Source organism: Macrobrachium rosenbergii, chromosome 16 (genome assembly GCF_040412425.1).
Source record: "Macrobrachium rosenbergii isolate ZJJX-2024 chromosome 16, ASM4041242v1, whole genome shotgun sequence".
In the NCBI taxonomy this organism is placed as follows: Eukaryota; Metazoa; Arthropoda; class Malacostraca; order Decapoda; family Palaemonidae; genus Macrobrachium; species Macrobrachium rosenbergii.
Window position 1 is genome coordinate 14,589,059 of NC_089756.1, and position 19,491 is coordinate 14,608,549.

Sequence of the window (19,491 nt, forward strand, 5' to 3'; positions counted from 1 at the left end):
ATCCCTAAACAACAAAGATAAGCATTTTTAGTTTTCTGCAAAAGAAAACTATTGAGATAGCTATCTGTCTGTCGGTCCGCATTTTTCTGTCCGCCTTCAGATCTTAAAAACTACTGAGGCTAGAGGGCTGCAAATTAGTATGTTGATCATCCACCCACCAATCATCAAACATAACAAATTGCAGCAATCTAGCATCAGTAGTTTTTTTATTTTATTTAAGGTTAAACTTGGCCATGATCGTGCTTCTGGCACCGATATAGGTGCCAACAACACAGGCCACCACCGGGCCGTGGCTGAAAGATTCATGGGCCGCGGCTGAGAGCTGCATGCGCGGTGGCTGAGAGTTTCACAAAGCATTATATGCTGCACAGAAAACTGGACTCCGCCGAAGAAACTTCGGCGCATTTTTTACTTGTTAAATACTGTACATTATCCATCAATGAAAGACAGCTGGTGAAAACTTGCTCTGGGATAGAAAAATATGAAGAGATTGGATACTATATTCATTAATGGGTAAGAGAAACAGAGCTATAATGAATTAACTCCACCAGATCTGGCATATAACTTGACTAAAAATGAAGAATGGAATTAATACATCGGCACTTAAAAAGTATTATTATCCGAATGAACAATAATGAGAAAAACCAATCACAGCGAAAAACCAATACAAAGATACCAGAAATGCCACGACGGTTTGGTTATGTAACAGACGCTACACTTATATTAATTTGAAATGGAGGATAATTAAAAGTGCTCTACCAGTTGTTGATAAGACGCAAGTAAAAGTGCTCTACCACTGACTGACAAAGACACAAATAAAAGTGCTCTACCACTTATTGACAAGCCTCAAATGACAGTGCTCTACCACTTATTGACAAGACACAAATGACAGTGCTCTACCACTTAATGACAAAAATAAATGAAAGTGCTCTACCACTTATTGACAAAACACAAATAAAAGTGTTCTACCACTTACTGACAAAACACAAATAAAAGTGCTTTGCCACTCACTGAAAAAACATAAATGAAAGTGCTCTACCACTTATCGACAAAACAAAATGAAGCAAAACACATATAAAAGTGCTCTACCACTTATTGACAAAACAAAGTGCTCTACCACTTACTGACAAAACACAAATAAAAGTGCTCCAGCACTTCTGGACAAAACACAAATGAAAGTGCTCTACCACTTATTGACAAGACACAAGTACTGTATTTAAATGAACGCTTCTGAAGTCTGCGTGAGGAGAAAGCCACTCTGAACTTGAGAGTTCACGCTAGTCGAAAATTTACCGTAAAGAATCTATATTGCGTGCTAAATGTAACGGTTATTTTAATGTAACAAACTTTTGAGCCCAGAAAACGAAATTATGGAATATAGCTTAAGAGGGACCGTTTCAAATTCGTATTGTCTGAACAAAAGAGACCGTTTAAAATTTAAATTTTTTATATCATTGTTAAAAATCCTCACTAACAGAACGCAAATTTATTTAAGTCTGTTATGAAACTAGTACGGAATAAACTTTAGGAGAGAGAGAGAGAGAGAGAGAGAGAGAGAGAGAGAGAGAGAGAGAGAGAGAGAGAGAGAGAGAGAGAGAGAGAAATATCATTGTTTAATATCCTCACTAACAAAATACAAATTTATTTAAGTCTGTTATGAAACTGTAGTAAGGAATAAACTTTATGAGAGAGAGAGAGAGAGAGAGAGAGAAATATCATTTAAAATCCTCACTAACAAAACACAAATTTATATAAGTTTATGAAACTTTAGTAAGGAATAAACTTCATGAGAGAGAGAGAGAGAGAGAGAGAGAGAGAGAGAGAGAGAGAGAGAGAGAGAGAGAGAGAGAGAATAACACTGTTTAAAATCCTCACTAATGAACGCAAATTTATTTCAGTTTATAACACTTTTAGTAAGAAATAAACCTAATGAGAGAGAGAGAGAGAGAGAGAGAGAGAGAGAGAGAGAGAGAGAGAGAGAGAGAGAGAGAGAGAGAGAGAGATATCGTTACGGTGCAATGTGAGAAGCTCTTCCCGATCCAAGCCAGTTTGCAAAACGTAAATATTTAGAAAATCAACACAGCATAATTAACTGGCACAGTACGCTCGTGCAGTCGGGAAAATCAAAGGGTTCCATGGGCATGGCTGAAAAAATTATGTTCGAAGAGTGAATGCAGAATCCTCTGTCAAAGGAGGTGTTCGTTATTCTGCACAGTGAGCTAAGAATAAAAATCACAAATAATGAATAACACAATCTTAAGGGGGGAAACTATTCTCACTGAATTTTGGGCGAACCAAAGTAAATGAACATTTATCTATATTTATATATTTTTGTAAAATACTTCCTTCAGCTAACTGATAAAAAGACAGAGCGTCCCCGAGACTTGTTCATTCGTTTGTGCCTTGTTCGTCCCCATGCAATATTTAAAAAAGGGAGGCTGTCAGGGCATCCTTTTCTTAATCACAATGTGTCTATTATATTCCTGGTACGATGGGAACGGTTATATATTTTTTTTTTAAGGAGAGTTAGGAACGCTAATACTTCAAAAGCTGCATTAAAAAACTACAGAGAGAGAGAGAGAGAGAGAGAGAGAGAGAGAGAGAGAGAAAACAAAGGAAGAGAGGCAAATGAGCCAGTAATGAAGCAGTACGTTCCTGCCACTTAGTCCAGAGAACGCGTCTTTAGTAAAAGGAGCACCAAGCATTGAAACCCTGCTGCTTTTCCTTTCCTTTTTTTTTTAGTTCTGGTTTGCCATCCTCCTCCTACTACTACTACTACTACCAGTGTCGTCTCCCACAATGCAGGCGACGCGACACTGCTGCTGCTCTGCTGCTCAAGATGGCGGCGGCCGCGTCGCTTTCTTCTTGCCCCCTCTGCCCCCTTCCCCACTCCCCGCTGTCTGTCCCGTCAATCCTTTGCTCACAAGCATGCTATACGTTCCCCTTCCCTTCCCTCTCCCCCTCCTCTCCCGTCAATCGGACTTAGTGGAATAGGATTCGTTAAAATAAAAAGAGAAAAAGATACTCGCCTTCTTTTACGATTCGGCCAGACTGTATGTTTGGTGGAATGGTTTCCGAAAGATTGCCTCAGACGAGGTTTGGTTATAAGAATTCCTCTTAGGGTTCCTCTTTGAGTTCCTCTTAGAATTCCTCTTAGAGTTCCTCAAAGCGTTCCTCTCAGAATTTCTCTTAGAGTCCCTTTTAGAATTCCTCTTAGAATTCCTCTTAGAGTTCCTTTTAGAATTCCTCTTAGAACTCCTCTAGAGTTCCTCTAGAATTCCTCTTAGAATTCCTCTTAGATTGCAGGAAGCGGAGAATGGAACAAACAGGCCCGTATAAGAGGGGTCATAGGCGGACAGACAGACAGACAGACATACATACAGACAGGCAGACAGAGATAGGCAGATAAAGTGGAAATCGACTTCGATTGATTGACTGTCAGAATGATACCGAACTGGCGTTGCTATACAAGTTTGTTAATAAAGACGAGGAGAGAGAGAGAGAGAGAGAGAGAGAGAGAGAGAGAGAGAGAGAGAGAGAGAGAGAGGGGGAGTTCGATACAGAAGTGGGATTGCATCAGAGACCAGTAACACTTATTGATGTCTCTTGATATAAAAGGGAAGGAAAAGAGGAGAGAATATGACGAAATGAAAAAAGAAAAAGAATAGAACAGAATCTCGGTTCTGCCAAGGCGCCATTGTCTTCAGATAACCTGTTGGTGACAGCGGAACTAAAAAGAAGAGTTGTATGCTAGATGGTTGCGATGATACGAGCAGTTAGGGGGAATTATTTTTATCTTTTTTTTTTTTCTTGAATGAAAGACGTTCACGGATGACTAAAGATAACAAGGAAATGAAGTGAAGACGCAGGACTCAGGAGAGATATACGAAAAACAGAAAAATCGAGGAATCTCGGCTGCAACAACAACAGGATTCTCGGATACAACAACAATATGAATCCAGGCCAACAGCACGAATCCATGATACAATAAACAGAAATCTCGACTACAACAACAACATAAATCTCGGATACAATAACAACAGGAATCTAGGATACAATAACAATAGGAATCTTGGATACATCGACATGAACCTCGGATTCAGTAACAATAGGAGTCTCGGATACAACACCAGGAATGCATGATGCAACAACAGGACCCATGTTACAACATCAACAGGAATTATGGATACAACAACAATATGAATCCAGGCCAACAACATAAATCCAAGATAAAACAACAGGGATCTAAGATACAACATGAGGAATCAAGGCTTCAACAACAGAAATTCAGGACACCAGAATCCAGGCTACAACGACGACAGGAATCTCGGATAAATTAAACAACAGGAATCCACGATACAGCGACAATAACAGGAATCCACGATACATCAGTAATAACAGGGATCCAGGATACAACAACAGGGACTCGGATGCAACGACAAGAATCCATGGTACTCAACAACAGGAATCAATGATACAACAGGAATCTCGAATAAAACACCAAGAATCCAGAATACAACAACAACAGGAATCCAAGATATAGCAACAACATCAGGAATCCCGGCTATACCATCAACAACAAGAACAACAACAGCGGCAGCAGCAGCAGCAATAAGCTTGCTGGAGTGAATGTCAATAAAGTCAAACTAGGTTCTCACTTGCAGGATGCAAGAGACAATCAATTTACATGAGATTAGAATGATGAGAATGATGAGAACGATGGGACCCCGTTATAGGGACGCCTTAATACCAGGTGATTTACAGAGAGAGAGAGAGAGAGAGAGAGAGAGAGAGAGAGTCTGGTAAACGAAGAGTGGGGATGTGTGCGTGTGTGTGTGCGTGTCTGAGAGAGAGAGAGAGAGAGAGAGAGAGAGAGAGAGAGAGAGAGAGAGAGAGAGAGAGAGAGAGCGGATAGTGGAAACTGAGAGAGTAGAGAAGTGGAAATTTAGAGAGAGAGAGAGAGAGAGAGAGAGAGAGAGAGAGAGAGAGAGGTAGTGGAAACTGAGAGCGAAGGTGAGGGAGAGAAAGAAAGAGAGAGAGAGAGAAAGGGAAGTGGAAACTGAAAGAGTGAAGGAGAATGGAAATGGAGAGAGAGAGAGAGAGAGAGAGAGAGAGAGAGAGAGAGAGAGAGAGAGAGAGAGAGAATCAGATATAGATTTTCAAATCCCTTAAGATACCAATGTTTAAATTCTCCTCTCCCCGGTGACAAAAATACACCGGGTGCGGTGGGACTCAGGAGAAAGATTTATTAAAGCTGGATGGTACGAGTAGATACGGAAGGGGAGTAGGATAGTAGTCGTTGTGGTGGTGGTGGTGGTAATAGCAGCACCAGTAGTAGTAGTAGTAGTAGTAGCAGTGGGAACGGTAGTAGTAGCATCAGAACCAACACCACACCTCCATCGATTGTATTTCTCCACGGATTCTACCGTGTGGAAGAAAACAACTGCTCTTCCGCGCTCTCATAACAGGTAGAAATGGCTGCGGTCTCTTACCTTTTAATCCCGATAAATCCCGCCTATGTTGTGTTTACGGCCTCCCTCTGCATTGATAAACCTCCGATTCAGTCCCAGCACTCTCGATTGGTGTTGGAGATTTCCTTTTAACCTCCGAGGTTTTCATGAACAGCAGCGGAAGCCTCGAAGATGAAGCACAGCAAGCGGTTTGATTGCAGCCGAAGCCATAGACACAGCCACAGACCACAGCCACAGCAGCTGCATCCAGCCACAGCGCTTCCTCACGCTGTGAGGGAGGATCATTCAAAAGAGAGAGAGAGAGAGAGAGAGAGAGAGAGAGAGAGAGAGAGAGAGAGAGCTTTCGTACCAGACAGAATAATAGCGGAAGCAACAGTTCTGCTTTAAGGGCGAGTTGGGAACAAGTTTTGTATGGGCGAAGGGTTGTCGTATGAGAGCGAGAGCCACCCCTTTTTTTCAGCCCAGCTGAGGAGATTCACCCTTTAAACGTATGAGGGGGCTCAATCTATTTTCGGCGTGTAAAACCAATGCTGTTCTGATGCCGCTTTCCTCTCAATGATTAGCCAATGAGTTCTGTATATTCGAAAGGGTCTTTTAACAAACCTCAAAAATCAAAATTTGGAAAAAGAGGACCAACAAAACATCAAAACAGACGCAATCCATCAAAAAACTGAAAATCGGAACAATGAAGTCGTGGGCATCTACTATGTGCGGTAAATACGGCCCATACATCTCCCTAAAAATGAGTGAGATTTCTGGGGATATTAAAAAATTCCACTGTCCGGGAGGATCAATCCCACTCGTTATTGAAGGATGCCGCGGTCAGCGGGAAATAATGTGTGATTTATTTGCCTTCGTTGGCATCCCGTCATTTCACTTTTGATTTCGTGCCTCTCCTAAACAAATTTTTGCATAAATACAGACTAATATCTATAAATAAATGAAAAAAGAAATATATATATATATATATATATATATATATATATATATATATATATATACATATATATGTGTGTGTGTGTGTGTGTGTGTGTGTGTGTGTGTGTGTGCGTTTACGTGGACGAGCGTCATGTGATGCTTACGTACATAAGAGTATACGGATGTGCATAAATATAATTTATAAGTAACTGCTGAATAAAGCCGGTCATATACAATAAAATCTTGATTTATTCCCATCTCTCCCTTCACCACGGACTCACACGTGTGGATATAATATATATATATATATATATATATATATATATATATATATATATATATATATATATATATATATATATATATATATATATATACACATATATATACCTATTATTTTCAGTCAAAATTGCGTGCATTTTGGTAAAACAGGTTACCAAATCCACTCTCTCTCTCTCTCTCTCTCTCTCTCTCTCTCTCTCTCTCTCTCTCTCTCTCTCTCGCCTGGCTCAGAAATGACCCCAAGCAAAGGACAACACCTACCTCTCGACGTGTTCACCATAACCATCCTCAGTTTCAAAATAAATCACAGAATTAAACCCTGAACCTGCGGGCGTTTGGAATTCGCAATCCACACGACCCCTGTACTACTGTGATGTCAAGAAACTGCCTTCAGAGTCGGAGAACTGAGTGTGGTTCCTCTCTATCGGAAAACCAGATTGAAATATTTTTTTCGGAGCGCCTGATAAAGGATGCAGATTTAAAATCTAACGGTTTCAATTTTCCGCTTTACATTCAGACCCACGGATTTCACTGTGCTGTTTAATATCGAACATGAGCCTTTTTTAACAGCATCATACGGTTTTTATTTTTGGCATTGATTTCAACAAACTTGTTCACTTTAACTTGACAACGTGTATTTAACTGCTTAATCTACTATCTAGGTTTTCTCTTTTCACTTGAAACCTCTGATCAAACGTTAGATTTCAATACCTTCACCTTGATCTTTAAAACACTATAATGTTTGGGATTAGACAATTAAACATGAACATAGCTTATTTAATTTGTTACTTCAATACTGGGAATTCAGCTTTTCTTTAATACAATACTTTAGCCTATTATCCTGGTGATGAGAAAAGAACTTCTAAACCTTATCCCCGTCGATTTAACTTCATACGGCATTTATAACAAAAGGTGTTTCAACACCTTAATTTGAATAACCTTTTTGAATCATCTATTTTAATACTTGGAATTCAGCTTTTCCTTAAAACTGTAGTTTATCTTAATATCCTGATGATGAGATATGGACTTCTTCACCTGATCTCCGTCGATTTGCAACAAGGTGTTTTAACATCTTAACTTGAATACCCTTCTGAAACATTTGTTTTAACACCAAGGATTTACTTCTTATTCCATATATAAAAGCAGGAATCTACCTTTTTGCTTATACCTCAGATGTTTCTGTAACTTTCTGGGCTCCACCAACTAAAATAATGAGGACGTTTTGTTACCTTTAATGACCTGATCATGAGTTTTAACACGATAATTTGCTTCGATGAAAGAACGACCGACGACAAATCTGAGGTGGGATAAATTTTTGTATCTATTTTTTTCTAAAGATCAGAAATAAATTACTAAATCTCTTAACGGGAAACACTGGACATAATTAAGGAGGATCAACTGTCATGTGTCTGAGCGAGGAAATAAAAAGGAGATAAAACTAGAAAAAAAAAAATAAAACGGGAAAATAAAATACCGCTTAAAAGAACGATCATGAGACCGAACGGCTTCGAAAGAGAGAAAAGTTCGGAATGATGCTGAAGCAGATAAAAAAAAAACCGCAGCTCAAAAAAAAAAAAAAAAAAAAAAAAAAGCGACCAGGACAAAAACCGAGCGGGCTCAAAACGGAAAGTTATTTCACTTTAACCTTGATAAAGAGCCATTCGGGAGCCGGACAGCCTGAATCAACTGCCATCAACGGATCCTCATTGGTTACAGTTCCGCCATATAACCTTGAGAGATCTCCCCCATCCCCCCGAGATCCAAGGGAATTCTCGGGAATAAATTGAATCAAAGGAGACACTTGACGAGGACTGGCTTTTGTCGCTCGATGGGAATGTCTCCTTCTTATGTGTTTTTCATGTCCATGAAAGCCTGCGAGCTGACGGGAGGGAAGGGATGTATTCACGGGTGTGCTTATACGTCTTTCGTATACACTGTGCATACGTTAATCTATGTATGAATAACTGTGGAACATGTGCGTAGTCCCCCCCACACCCCCACACACACACACACGAACACGCATTATATATACAGTATATATATATATATATATATATATATATATATATATATATATATATATATATATATATATATATATATATATATACGTATATATATATATATATATATATATATATATATATATATATATATATATATATTAAATTTATGTGTATATATACATACATATATATATATGTGTGTGTGTAGAACATGCGTATAAGCAGAAATATTTATCATAAACATAGCATATCCATACATAAATCCAGTGTAAAAATCTACGCATACAAACGCGTATGTGTATGTATGTGTACAAATACATGTGTGTGTGAGTGTAATGATGCACATACGGTTCATAACCATACTTATAATAAATAAAATAACCAAATAAATTGGTTGAATTGTGAGGAGACTTGTGGTCATTCATCTCTCTTAAATTAATTGTTATTGCCACCCAAAACTAATCAAATCCACTTTCATACGGAGCGCACATTCGAGCTTGATGTAAGATGTGGTCCAATGCTAAGGGTGATATAATTTTATGTGTGTGTTTGTAAATATTACACACACATACACACACGGACATGCGCGCACAAACACACACACATCTCTTTTGTATGCATAAGAGCAGCTTAGGTTATGTTTTGCAAAGAGATACTGCATGATTTAGAGGTGACTATACTGTAAATGTAGCAGTAGCCATCGTCTGGCATCTCTAAAGTAACGCATACCTCAGGAAACCGCTTATATATATATATATATATATATATATATATATATATATATATATATATATATATATATATATATATATATATACACAGTATATGTATATATATGTGTATGTATGTATGCATGTATGTATGTGAGTGATGGTGCGTTCATCCCTCCACTGACCCTTTATGCAAGTCTGGGTTTTACGGGACAGGTCTTTTCAGAACCAGCAGCCGTCCAGAATCTCGCCGACATAAATACCCACGTTGCAACATTGAAGTCGCCTTCCCAGGGGGAAATCGATCTCTGTTATGTCACAAATCCGTTCTTCCTAGAAACGATCTTCCTTTCCGGTTAAATTAATTTTTCAAGAATCATCAAAACCTGTGCTGAGTTCGTCTTTATACGCAAAATCTGCATGAGTGATTTTTTCTATCTACCGTTATGTGAATTATAAATGTATATACGTTTCACGCGCGTGCGCACACAACACAACACACACACACACACAGAGTACAATGAGTGCGCTTCATCAACAAAAGGTGACTTACAGGAAAAACTACAAAACAGTGCCCGTTCAACTTCTGGGTCGATGAGGAAAAAAATTTTTCCAAAACATACTCGGTGATGTGCACTTCTCTCGTGCAAAAGTAACACTGTAATAACTTTATGATTTCAGAAATTTTGAAATAATTCCTGCCAAGATACAGATATTAGTATTGAAGAGCAGTGCTAATGAAGAAAAAACTGTTCGTATTCATTGCGCTGCGCCCATTTCGTTCTACATGACAAAATATTTAGAGCTTTGATTTCTCAAATGTTGTTTATTGACATATATCGTATATATTTATTCATTTGCCTTCATCTCCTATTATCAAGGTCCCGCTTTTCCTCTATGTTTATTACATAGGGGTTAAGATACAGCAGACGCTTGTCATGCATATTAATATCCTTTTCGACTTGTGTCAAATAGCAATACAGGAACAATAATAACAATAACAATATGGCCGTCTGGAGCCCGCTGAGTTTGTATTGTAGTTTCTCAGTCTCTCGAATGAGTTTCTTTGCAGCATCAGGTAAATCACACAGCACAGTTGTATCCCCGGCTTCGTTCGCCTTCTGAAAAATAGTACAGCGCTTCACCGAAACGTCAAGGAATAAATGAACTTTCGACAGCTGCAGTAAGATTTACCTGCTGCTACAAGAAACTCATTCGAGAGACTGAGAAACTACAAACAATACGAACTCAACGGCATTCAGACGGCCATACTGTTCAATGAAGTTTATTTGAGAAAGGATCTTCTTCCAAAATAATAATAATAATAATAATAATAATAATAATAATAATAATAATAATAATAATAATAATAATAATAATAATAATAATAATAATAATAATAATGTGTTTAATAAAAATCCACAGTTATATAGTAAATGTATTACTATGTAAAATAAACAAAGACTTTCGAACACCGTTCATCAGTCTTTGTTTAATCTACATAGTAATATATTTACTACATAATTGTGGATTTTCATTACACATTGTTTTTCACGAGATTGTGAATTTCTTAGCAATAATAATAATAATAATAATAATAATAATAATAATAATAATAATAATAATAATAATAATAACAACCTGGTCCCCGTATGACCTTTGTATCATTCACTGCAGCGGGCGACCTCTGCATAAGTCAGCAAGCCTGAGAAACCGCTTATGTGTGTAACTTTCCCGCGGATCGTCAATAATTGCTCGGTGACCCCAGCGTCCTCCGGAGATTATTTGTCTCATTAACATGTCAGCAGCACAAACACTCGGCTGCGAACATGGAATGGATGAAATCGAGATGCGGCCGACTGAGGCTGGTGGCATCACGACCTCAAGTTCTTGAAGGATTTAAAAGAGTGTGGCCTTTGCTGTCAGGACCAAGGTCCAAAGACCTCCCTGACTGTATGGCCCCTGCACTCGGTCGATCTTCTGTGGAACGTCAGGTTCTTGCCAGTATGATCACCCATAATCACCCCCAAAATCTTTCCAGAATGAGGAATCCCATGACTTCCTCTGTATTTGCTGATTCGTTTTACATGGCTTTATCGCAAGGTTGATTTTCCGTGCAGTGGCCAGGTTGAGCTTGGGACAACATGTCGTCTCGATCTTACAACCCCTATAAAAGAGGCTAAATATCTGGCTCCACCTCACTATTTTATATATATATATATATATATATATATATATATATATATATATATATATATATATATATATATATATATATATATAGTCACTTTATCAGATATATATGTAACTGTCATAGCCACATTGCCCTCTTAATCTTTCAAATTCTTCACAACTGTTTGATACGCCTGTCACTACAAAGCCTTAGATACAAATGCAAGATATATATGGAGTAATTCTGAACCCACACCCAGAGTTCTTGGCCTCGTTCTTGATACTTTGGATGCGGGTTCGAATCTTGCTGCCAGATATCAGAATTAGTTAATATTTCCTACATTTGGGCACAGTGGCATAAATAAAGAAGCAAACTTATGATTATAAAGATGCTAATGATTCTAACTCCCTATGTGATTAAAACTACCCATTAAAACGAACTTTTAAAAGTTTTATGAATAGCAGATAAAACCATAAGTTACGATATCTGTGCCTTGGAGCGAACGTCAGTCGAATGGGATAAGGGAAATTTCTGTTGATATTCTTTCGTGCAATAACGTTATTTGATTGAGCTGGCCTTATGCCAGCACTGGTCCTTGCTCTCGAGAGTAATAGGTGGGAAATAATATTGGTTCGAGATCACGAATTAAACAGTAACTCTGCTTAAAAAAGTACAACCGTATATAATTGGATTAGTCTATTCCATTGGTTACATTTACCTCCCAGGGGGTTGAGGTAAAACTCATAAAATGGAGGCTTATTACATAGCCAACAACTACACATCAATTCTCTCTGCGTTTTAGGCCTTCGCTGAATTCAGTATACGGCCGCCTACTTAAGCCTAAAGACCAGGGAAAATGTATCCCAGGCCTACAGTATTGGAAACTGGATCCATTTCTCTCTCTCTCTCTCTCTCTCTCTCTCTCTCTCTCTCTCTCTCTCTCTCTCCGAGTCAACAGAACTATAGAATAGATCCATTCTCTCTCTCTCAGAGCCAACAAAACTATAGAACAGGTCCATTTCTCTCTCTCTTTCTTTGACTGAGCCAAGAGACCTATAGAATAAATCCATTCTCTCTCTCTCTCTCTCTCTCAGCTTACTGTTTGCCATCCATCAAAGAACGAACGGCTATTCTCCAATCCATCAGGATCAACGGACAATTTACGGTATGACTTTTCCGTCGAATTGCGCGATTCATTAAAGACAATAAAATCACGGCATTGACAACAGGACTAGTCTAGATGTGACTCTGCCTTGTGTTAGGATGCTCTATCTCCGACCGTTAATAATAATAATGATAATAATAATAATAATAATAACAAACCCGGCCCGCATATGTATGTATTTGAATTCCCGAAACTGACTACTCTGAGCTGAAGAAGTTGCCTTAGATTAGCTAACGGCATTCTAACCTGCATCTTCATCAGAACTGACCAGTGTTGCTCACTGGGCTATCAAAATAAATCCATGATGTACTCGACTGACTAAATAACGAGAAATTGAAATGACATCACAACTTACTTACAGGCGCCATCCCCCAAACTTGAAAGTTGGAAAGGAACTTTAATCCTGCAGCAACAAGAGACGAAAAATTCAACTCCTGGAGTTGTACAAGCTTTAATTAACTTTCATCTGTTTTTCAATTTAGGCTCGCTGGATGGCTGGCTGTCTATCTTATTGTATGTATGTATGTACACACACACATATACATATACTGTATATATATATGTATATATGTGTATATATAGTGTGTATTTATATATATATATATATATATATATATATACATATATATATATATATATATATATATATATATATATATATATATATATATATATATATATATATATATATATATATATATATATATTTATATATATATATTATATATATATATATGTATGTATGTATATAGTGTGTACTGTGTATGTGTGTATATGTATATATATATATAATAAATATATATATATATATATATATATATATATATATATATATATATAAGAGGTTATAAATGAAAAGTTGAGTTAATCACAAACACGTGACATACTTTTTCTTGAAGGAAAAAACGTATAGGAGCTCATTGGAACTGACCTATAGATTCACCGAATATAACCCTCTGCTAATCCTCTCATATATCACATCTTTCATAATTGAGTAACATCTATTTTTGAACACCCTGGATTCTCAATATAGTTCACAATTTGTAGTTTGAAGAGGTAATTATTCTCTCTTCATATAATTAGTGTTATATTTTACGCCGTCAGAGGTACTTCGGATTAAGGTGAAAATAATTTCCCTATATTTCTGAGGCCGATCTTAAAATAATTCATCGAAATAACCACTGTTGAATATTCATCTAATTTAAGAAAGAACTAATACAAAAAAAAATAGTCGCCTTTTTTTCATATTTAATTTCATCAGCCTCCAGCAACTGCCACAAACTCTACCGAGATGGACAAATTATTCTAATAGATTCAAACTTCATTTTGTCCCTCTGGTTTTCTGAGATGCAAGAGCGTCTCGTCGAAGCAGTTGCGGAATCAAATGACTACGCAAAACTCGAAGAAGACGCGTATACGGAAGCGGGTATTCAGATCATTTTAACTTCACGATCCTAGTGAGAATTGATGACATCTCCATATACGGGTGAACTGAAGTACATGACGGTGTTCGAAATAGATATTTCACTGATATATCACAAGTTATGTTTATTTAAGGATGAACTGGGGACTGTAAAGTGAAGTGTCCCGGTAATTTAGGTCAGAAATTGTACACAGCCTGAAACAGATTTAATGGCACCAGATGAACAAGCAACTAGGCACAATGACAGGAATTCTTTCACTCAACTATGCTTCCAACGATGTTCATCAGCTTAATCACAATTACCAGAGATACCTACTAATTCGATTTTACCTCAAAAGGACAGACAACATGCCAAGCCTTCGAACTGGATTGGATTTGATTTATAGAATTTATGCTAAAAAGGCAAGCAATGAGGCAACTGCGGCCATTCAGCGCTAAAGAAAGTGAAAACAGGGAGTTAGAGTGGTTGGACAGCATGACAGAGAGACCTAGAAAATGAATAAGTACAAGGGTCTAATGGTGAAACTTGGAGAAAACCTAAAAGTTGCACCTAGAAGTAACAGTTAAAGAGCTTGAACAGCAAGAATGAAGACAGGAAGAGAGAATGAAAGTAAAGTAAATGGCTAAAAAGTTGGTGCAGGTAGGGACCGAAGGGACCCTGTAAGCACCCTTCAGTAATGCCTACAGTGCATTGCGTGAGGTCCACGGACGGCACTAATCCCTTCCGAGGCTAAGCCTCAGGATATGCAACAAGGAATTCCGTTTTCGCTGACTCGCTTTCCACTTGATGTATTAACCGGAGTAGTTATAACGGTGATCATTACATCTGATATTGGGGTAATTATTCTCGTGAAGGGCACAAGACCTACGAGGTTGTCCTTATCTGGTATAACCAAATGGCTATTCTTTATCACTATTAGTATCATTATTATTATTATTTATAACCAAATGGCTATTCTTTATTATTATTATTATTATTATTATTATTATTATTATTATTATTATTATTATTCAGAAGTTGAGCCCTATTTTTATGTAACAAGCCTACAGGGGCCATTGACTAGAAATTCAAGCTTCCAAAGAATATGTTGTTCGTTAGGAAGAAGTAAGAGGAGGTAAAGGGAAATACAGACAGAAGAGTTCTTACTTATTAAAAAAGAAAAAATAAATGAATCAATTAATAAATAGATAAAATTGTATTATAATGCAAGGAGAACAATATTAAGGTAGTAATGCATTGCATCTTCGCTTGAACTTTTGAAGTTCCAACTGCACGACATCAACTTAGCAAATTTCGTATTTTATTAAACCCTTAAAATACAATTAAACGAATCTAATATCTATTTCCAGACTAGATAAGAGTTACTTTATGGACAAAGAATTGTGGTTTTTACCTCTGATTCACAGCCATTTACGTACTCTTTGAGAAAAGCTCTCATATACTAAGTTTACTCAGTTTTTCAGAAGTTTACCTCCGATATAATCAATTCTTGACAGACGTCTAATGAAATCTTCAAACGACAATGCTCTAGTAATCTGAATTCCTTATGGAGGAAAACAGTATCCACTTGATATATAAGACACACACACATATACACACACACACACACACACACACACACACATATATATATATATATATATATATATATATATATATATATATATATATATATATATATATATATATATATATATATATATATATATATATATATATATGCATACAATACAACGCTAGTGATTTAACCTTTTCAAGTAAAGAATGAAGCAATATATTAAAACAGAAGAGAAGGAAATCGCATATAATACTCCCCTGTAATAACTGAAGAACTGTTAATCCCTAGTTTCCAGGAATGATGCTGACATTACGTGTGCTCGTAAACAAAAAGGGGAAAGCCATTACTACAAACGTGTAATAAGAGAATAATTCATGGCATAACCATAACAATACATATAAATATAACCAAATGAATTCTGATTACTGCTCTGCCACCAGAGAGAGAGAGAGAGAGAGAGAGAGAGAGAGAGAGAGAGAGAGAGAGAGAGAGAGAGAGAGAGAGAGAAATATTGAACCATCAGTCACACGATTTAAGCTTTAGTGAAAAAAGGGGTACATACACAAAGCTCTTTAATCAATAACAATGCTACGTGGTTTCTGCCTTAACGAACCTTTGATCGCCTCAATAGAGGCCTAAATTTTATTGCTAAAGACGTCATATATTATACGTTTATTTGAAAACAGTAATAATATTACTGAGAGAGAGAGAGAGAGAGAGAGAGAGAGAGAGAGAGAGAGAGAGAGAGAGAGAGAGAGAGAACTGGGAACCGTTTAGTTCAGCACCACGACGAAGAAACCTCTTGAAAAAAAGGGAGATTGTAAGTCATGAGAAAACGGAACGGTATTTTATTGACATAGAGAGAGAGAGAGAGAGAGAGAGAGAGAGAGAGAGAGAGAGAGAGAGAGAGAGAGAGAGACCTGGGACCCTTATAGTTGAGCATTACGCCCAAGAAACCTCTTACAGAAAAGGACTCTGTAAGTCAAAAGAAAACGGAGCGGTAAGAGCATGGGAATTCCAATGAAGTAAAAGACTGAATTAATCGCTAATCGTAAATCCAAACGTAATTGTAAATAATAGAGGACTGAGCGTTTTTATAACTCGGAAAAATATACCTAAGACTAGACAAATCTTACCGTCGCAACCTCCGTGTTCACGTTCAGGAAGAACATGGATCAGAATGGTTATTATGTACATGTACATACATAAATGCAAACCATTTCTGATTACGGTAAACGCCATAAGGCCAGCATAGGTGATTATTCTGTGTACCATTACAGCACTTTTGAAGCCTGACATGAATTTTTTTTTTTTTTTGAAAGATCAATAAAATCTGGGAAACAGCCAGGTGTTATATGAAAATTTCAACGCTGCTTAGACACTGATAAGGCAATTTCGGATGTGAACTCACAGCTGAGACCGAACAGGAGAGCAAGAATCCAAGCATACCTCAGTGAAAGAAATAAAACTGTTACTAAGTGTAAAAGCGGATCGATCTTACACTTCTTTAGCTGACTTCGTACATTTTATTTCCAGATGTCCTTCGCATTTCTCGTTTATGCAATAAAACTGCGTGCGTGAAGTCTGTAATATTTTATAATTATTAAAAGCTCTTACATGCGTTTGAAAACGATCTGGTGTTAAAAATATTCTTGCATATTCTTCCTCCTACGAGAATCCATTATTACTATTATCAAAAGTTTTACCAGACCACTGAGCTGATTACCGGCTCTCACAGGGCTGGTCCGACGGATTTTTTTTACTTATATCTTTTTTTTTACATTTTAGCAATTACATTACAATTTTTCAAAAAGTTTATAATTTGATTAACAGAAAATGTTGAAGTTTCTGACAAAATTTCAAGGATCGATTTATTTCCCAAACTAGATAGCCGCTGCTGATTATACTTTGGACAGTCACACAACTTAATATTTAATTGTTATCATTACTTTACAAATATGCACATACACCACACGTATGTGCACATCAAATTTATAAGTTTCACATGCAAAAGGGAATTCATGTATAGGAAATAATATAAATGACATGAAAATGATCAGGCACAGAAATCTGCACACACGGCTCTCTGAAGTTTACTTTTAACGAATGGCTCATTATTAAGGTATTCCCAAAGTGAAAAGAACATATGCAATGTATGGACAATTTTACCAAGTTTGCGGGAAGAATAAGGAGGAAAAATTATTTAAAAAAAAAGTTGTGTGCAAAGGTTAAACAACAGGGAATATTACTAGAAAATAGAATAGTTAACGCCTATACAGTACAGTAATGACTGGGAAAGGCAGGGAGCAACTACAATGGCTGGTGAAAGGATAAGATACAATCTGAAAGTGGGTGTTTATTCTAATAGGATACAACTTGAAAGAAAATGTTTGTGATAATGTTAGCAGTGACGATAGAGTACATGGAAGCATGAACCATAATAGAGCTCAATGTTTGCAGATGATGATAGAATAAATATGGCTGAAATGTTATTTTAAAGTAAATGTCACTGGCGATGATGGAACAAAGCAGATCCTTTCGACAGGTGAGATCAGACATGGAAAGGTAATTAAAGCATGAAAAACCGAATTTTGTTTATGGAAGTAAAAGGTAGGTGCATTATACACATGGAAAAAAATAGATCTTCTTAGTATGAATAAGTAAGGACGAAACACTGAAAAGAAAGAAAAACATAAGTTTAAGTGTAGTATCGGGACGGTACGTGCAATGCATGCACTGTTAAATCATGGTATGCGCCGGGTACATGAAGGGAATGAGATGATTATGAAAAATATTAGGAAAAAAAAGATAAATAAGGAAAATACAGACTGTCAGTATTCTGTCAGTATATAATCATGAAAAAACGAATGATAGTTTCGGTAAAGAGGCTGACACTGCCGAAGGATTCCCTAGTTGAAATTACATAAGAACAATGAGCTCTGTACGTGGGTTTCATCTTCGAAATCATACATTACAACGAAAGGCTGACTTAGTAAGAACTTGCATTAGCCCATCAGGTTTTAGGAAAATTGGTTTTTTAGATGGTAAACGCAATATACTACATGCACCAAAGATAAGAAAAATGTCAAATCAAGTCAAATCAAATGATACAGAAATATTGACACAACTAACTCTTCTGCTTCCTGCCAATTCCAGACCACCTTGATGGGAGACAAGACCATGGGAGGACCAATGAGCCAACAGCAGCGACAGCAACAGGCCGCCCAGCAGCAATTCCAACAGAAACTCTCTGTGAGTAAACCTTTGACATGCTTAGAATGGTCTGTGTTGCATCTTTTGGGTTCTCCCTTGCTAATACGTACTGAGACTTTTAGGGAATTTTGGATTGAAACTGAGTCTTTTATCCAACCAGTTCTCTTACCTGCTGGTCACTGAATTGCTTTTATTATATACATATATATCAGCACCTTGCTCGGTATGCAGATTTTCCGGCCATATTTGGAATGAATATATATCTATTTTTTTTTACAAGGACCAAAGGCCTTTGGAGATAGTAAAACGCTCTATTATATTCAACACGATTTACTCACGCAATGAAGGAGTACAGTGACGTAGGAAGTGGCTAGTATAATATTTCTTGCGACATCTTGTGTCTTTGTCTTAAATATATATACTTCGTTTTCAAAGATACTTCCTTACTACTTTCAAGCTTCCTGAATTTGTCTTTTATCCACTGTTCTTACCTACATTCATCATGACGTTCCACCCCCAAATTTCACCAAATAAATTCTAACGCATTTTTAGGGTTAATTAATCAATAAAT

At 37.0% G+C, this 19,491-nt stretch overlaps 1 protein-coding gene across 17 annotated transcripts in view; it reads left to right on the plus strand.

The window, feature by feature from the left end:
- LOC136847104 (uncharacterized) overlaps window positions 1-19,491 on the plus strand; it is a 335,956-nt gene that overhangs the window by 174,268 nt on the left and 142,197 nt on the right. For all 17 annotated transcript variants that reach the window (XM_067118428.1, XM_067118422.1, XM_067118421.1 and 14 more), the window contains one exon: window positions 18,864-18,959. In XM_067118428.1, coding sequence (XP_066974529.1) covers window positions 18,864-18,959 — 96 coding nt within the window. The remainder of the gene's footprint in view (window positions 1-18,863; window positions 18,960-19,491) is intronic.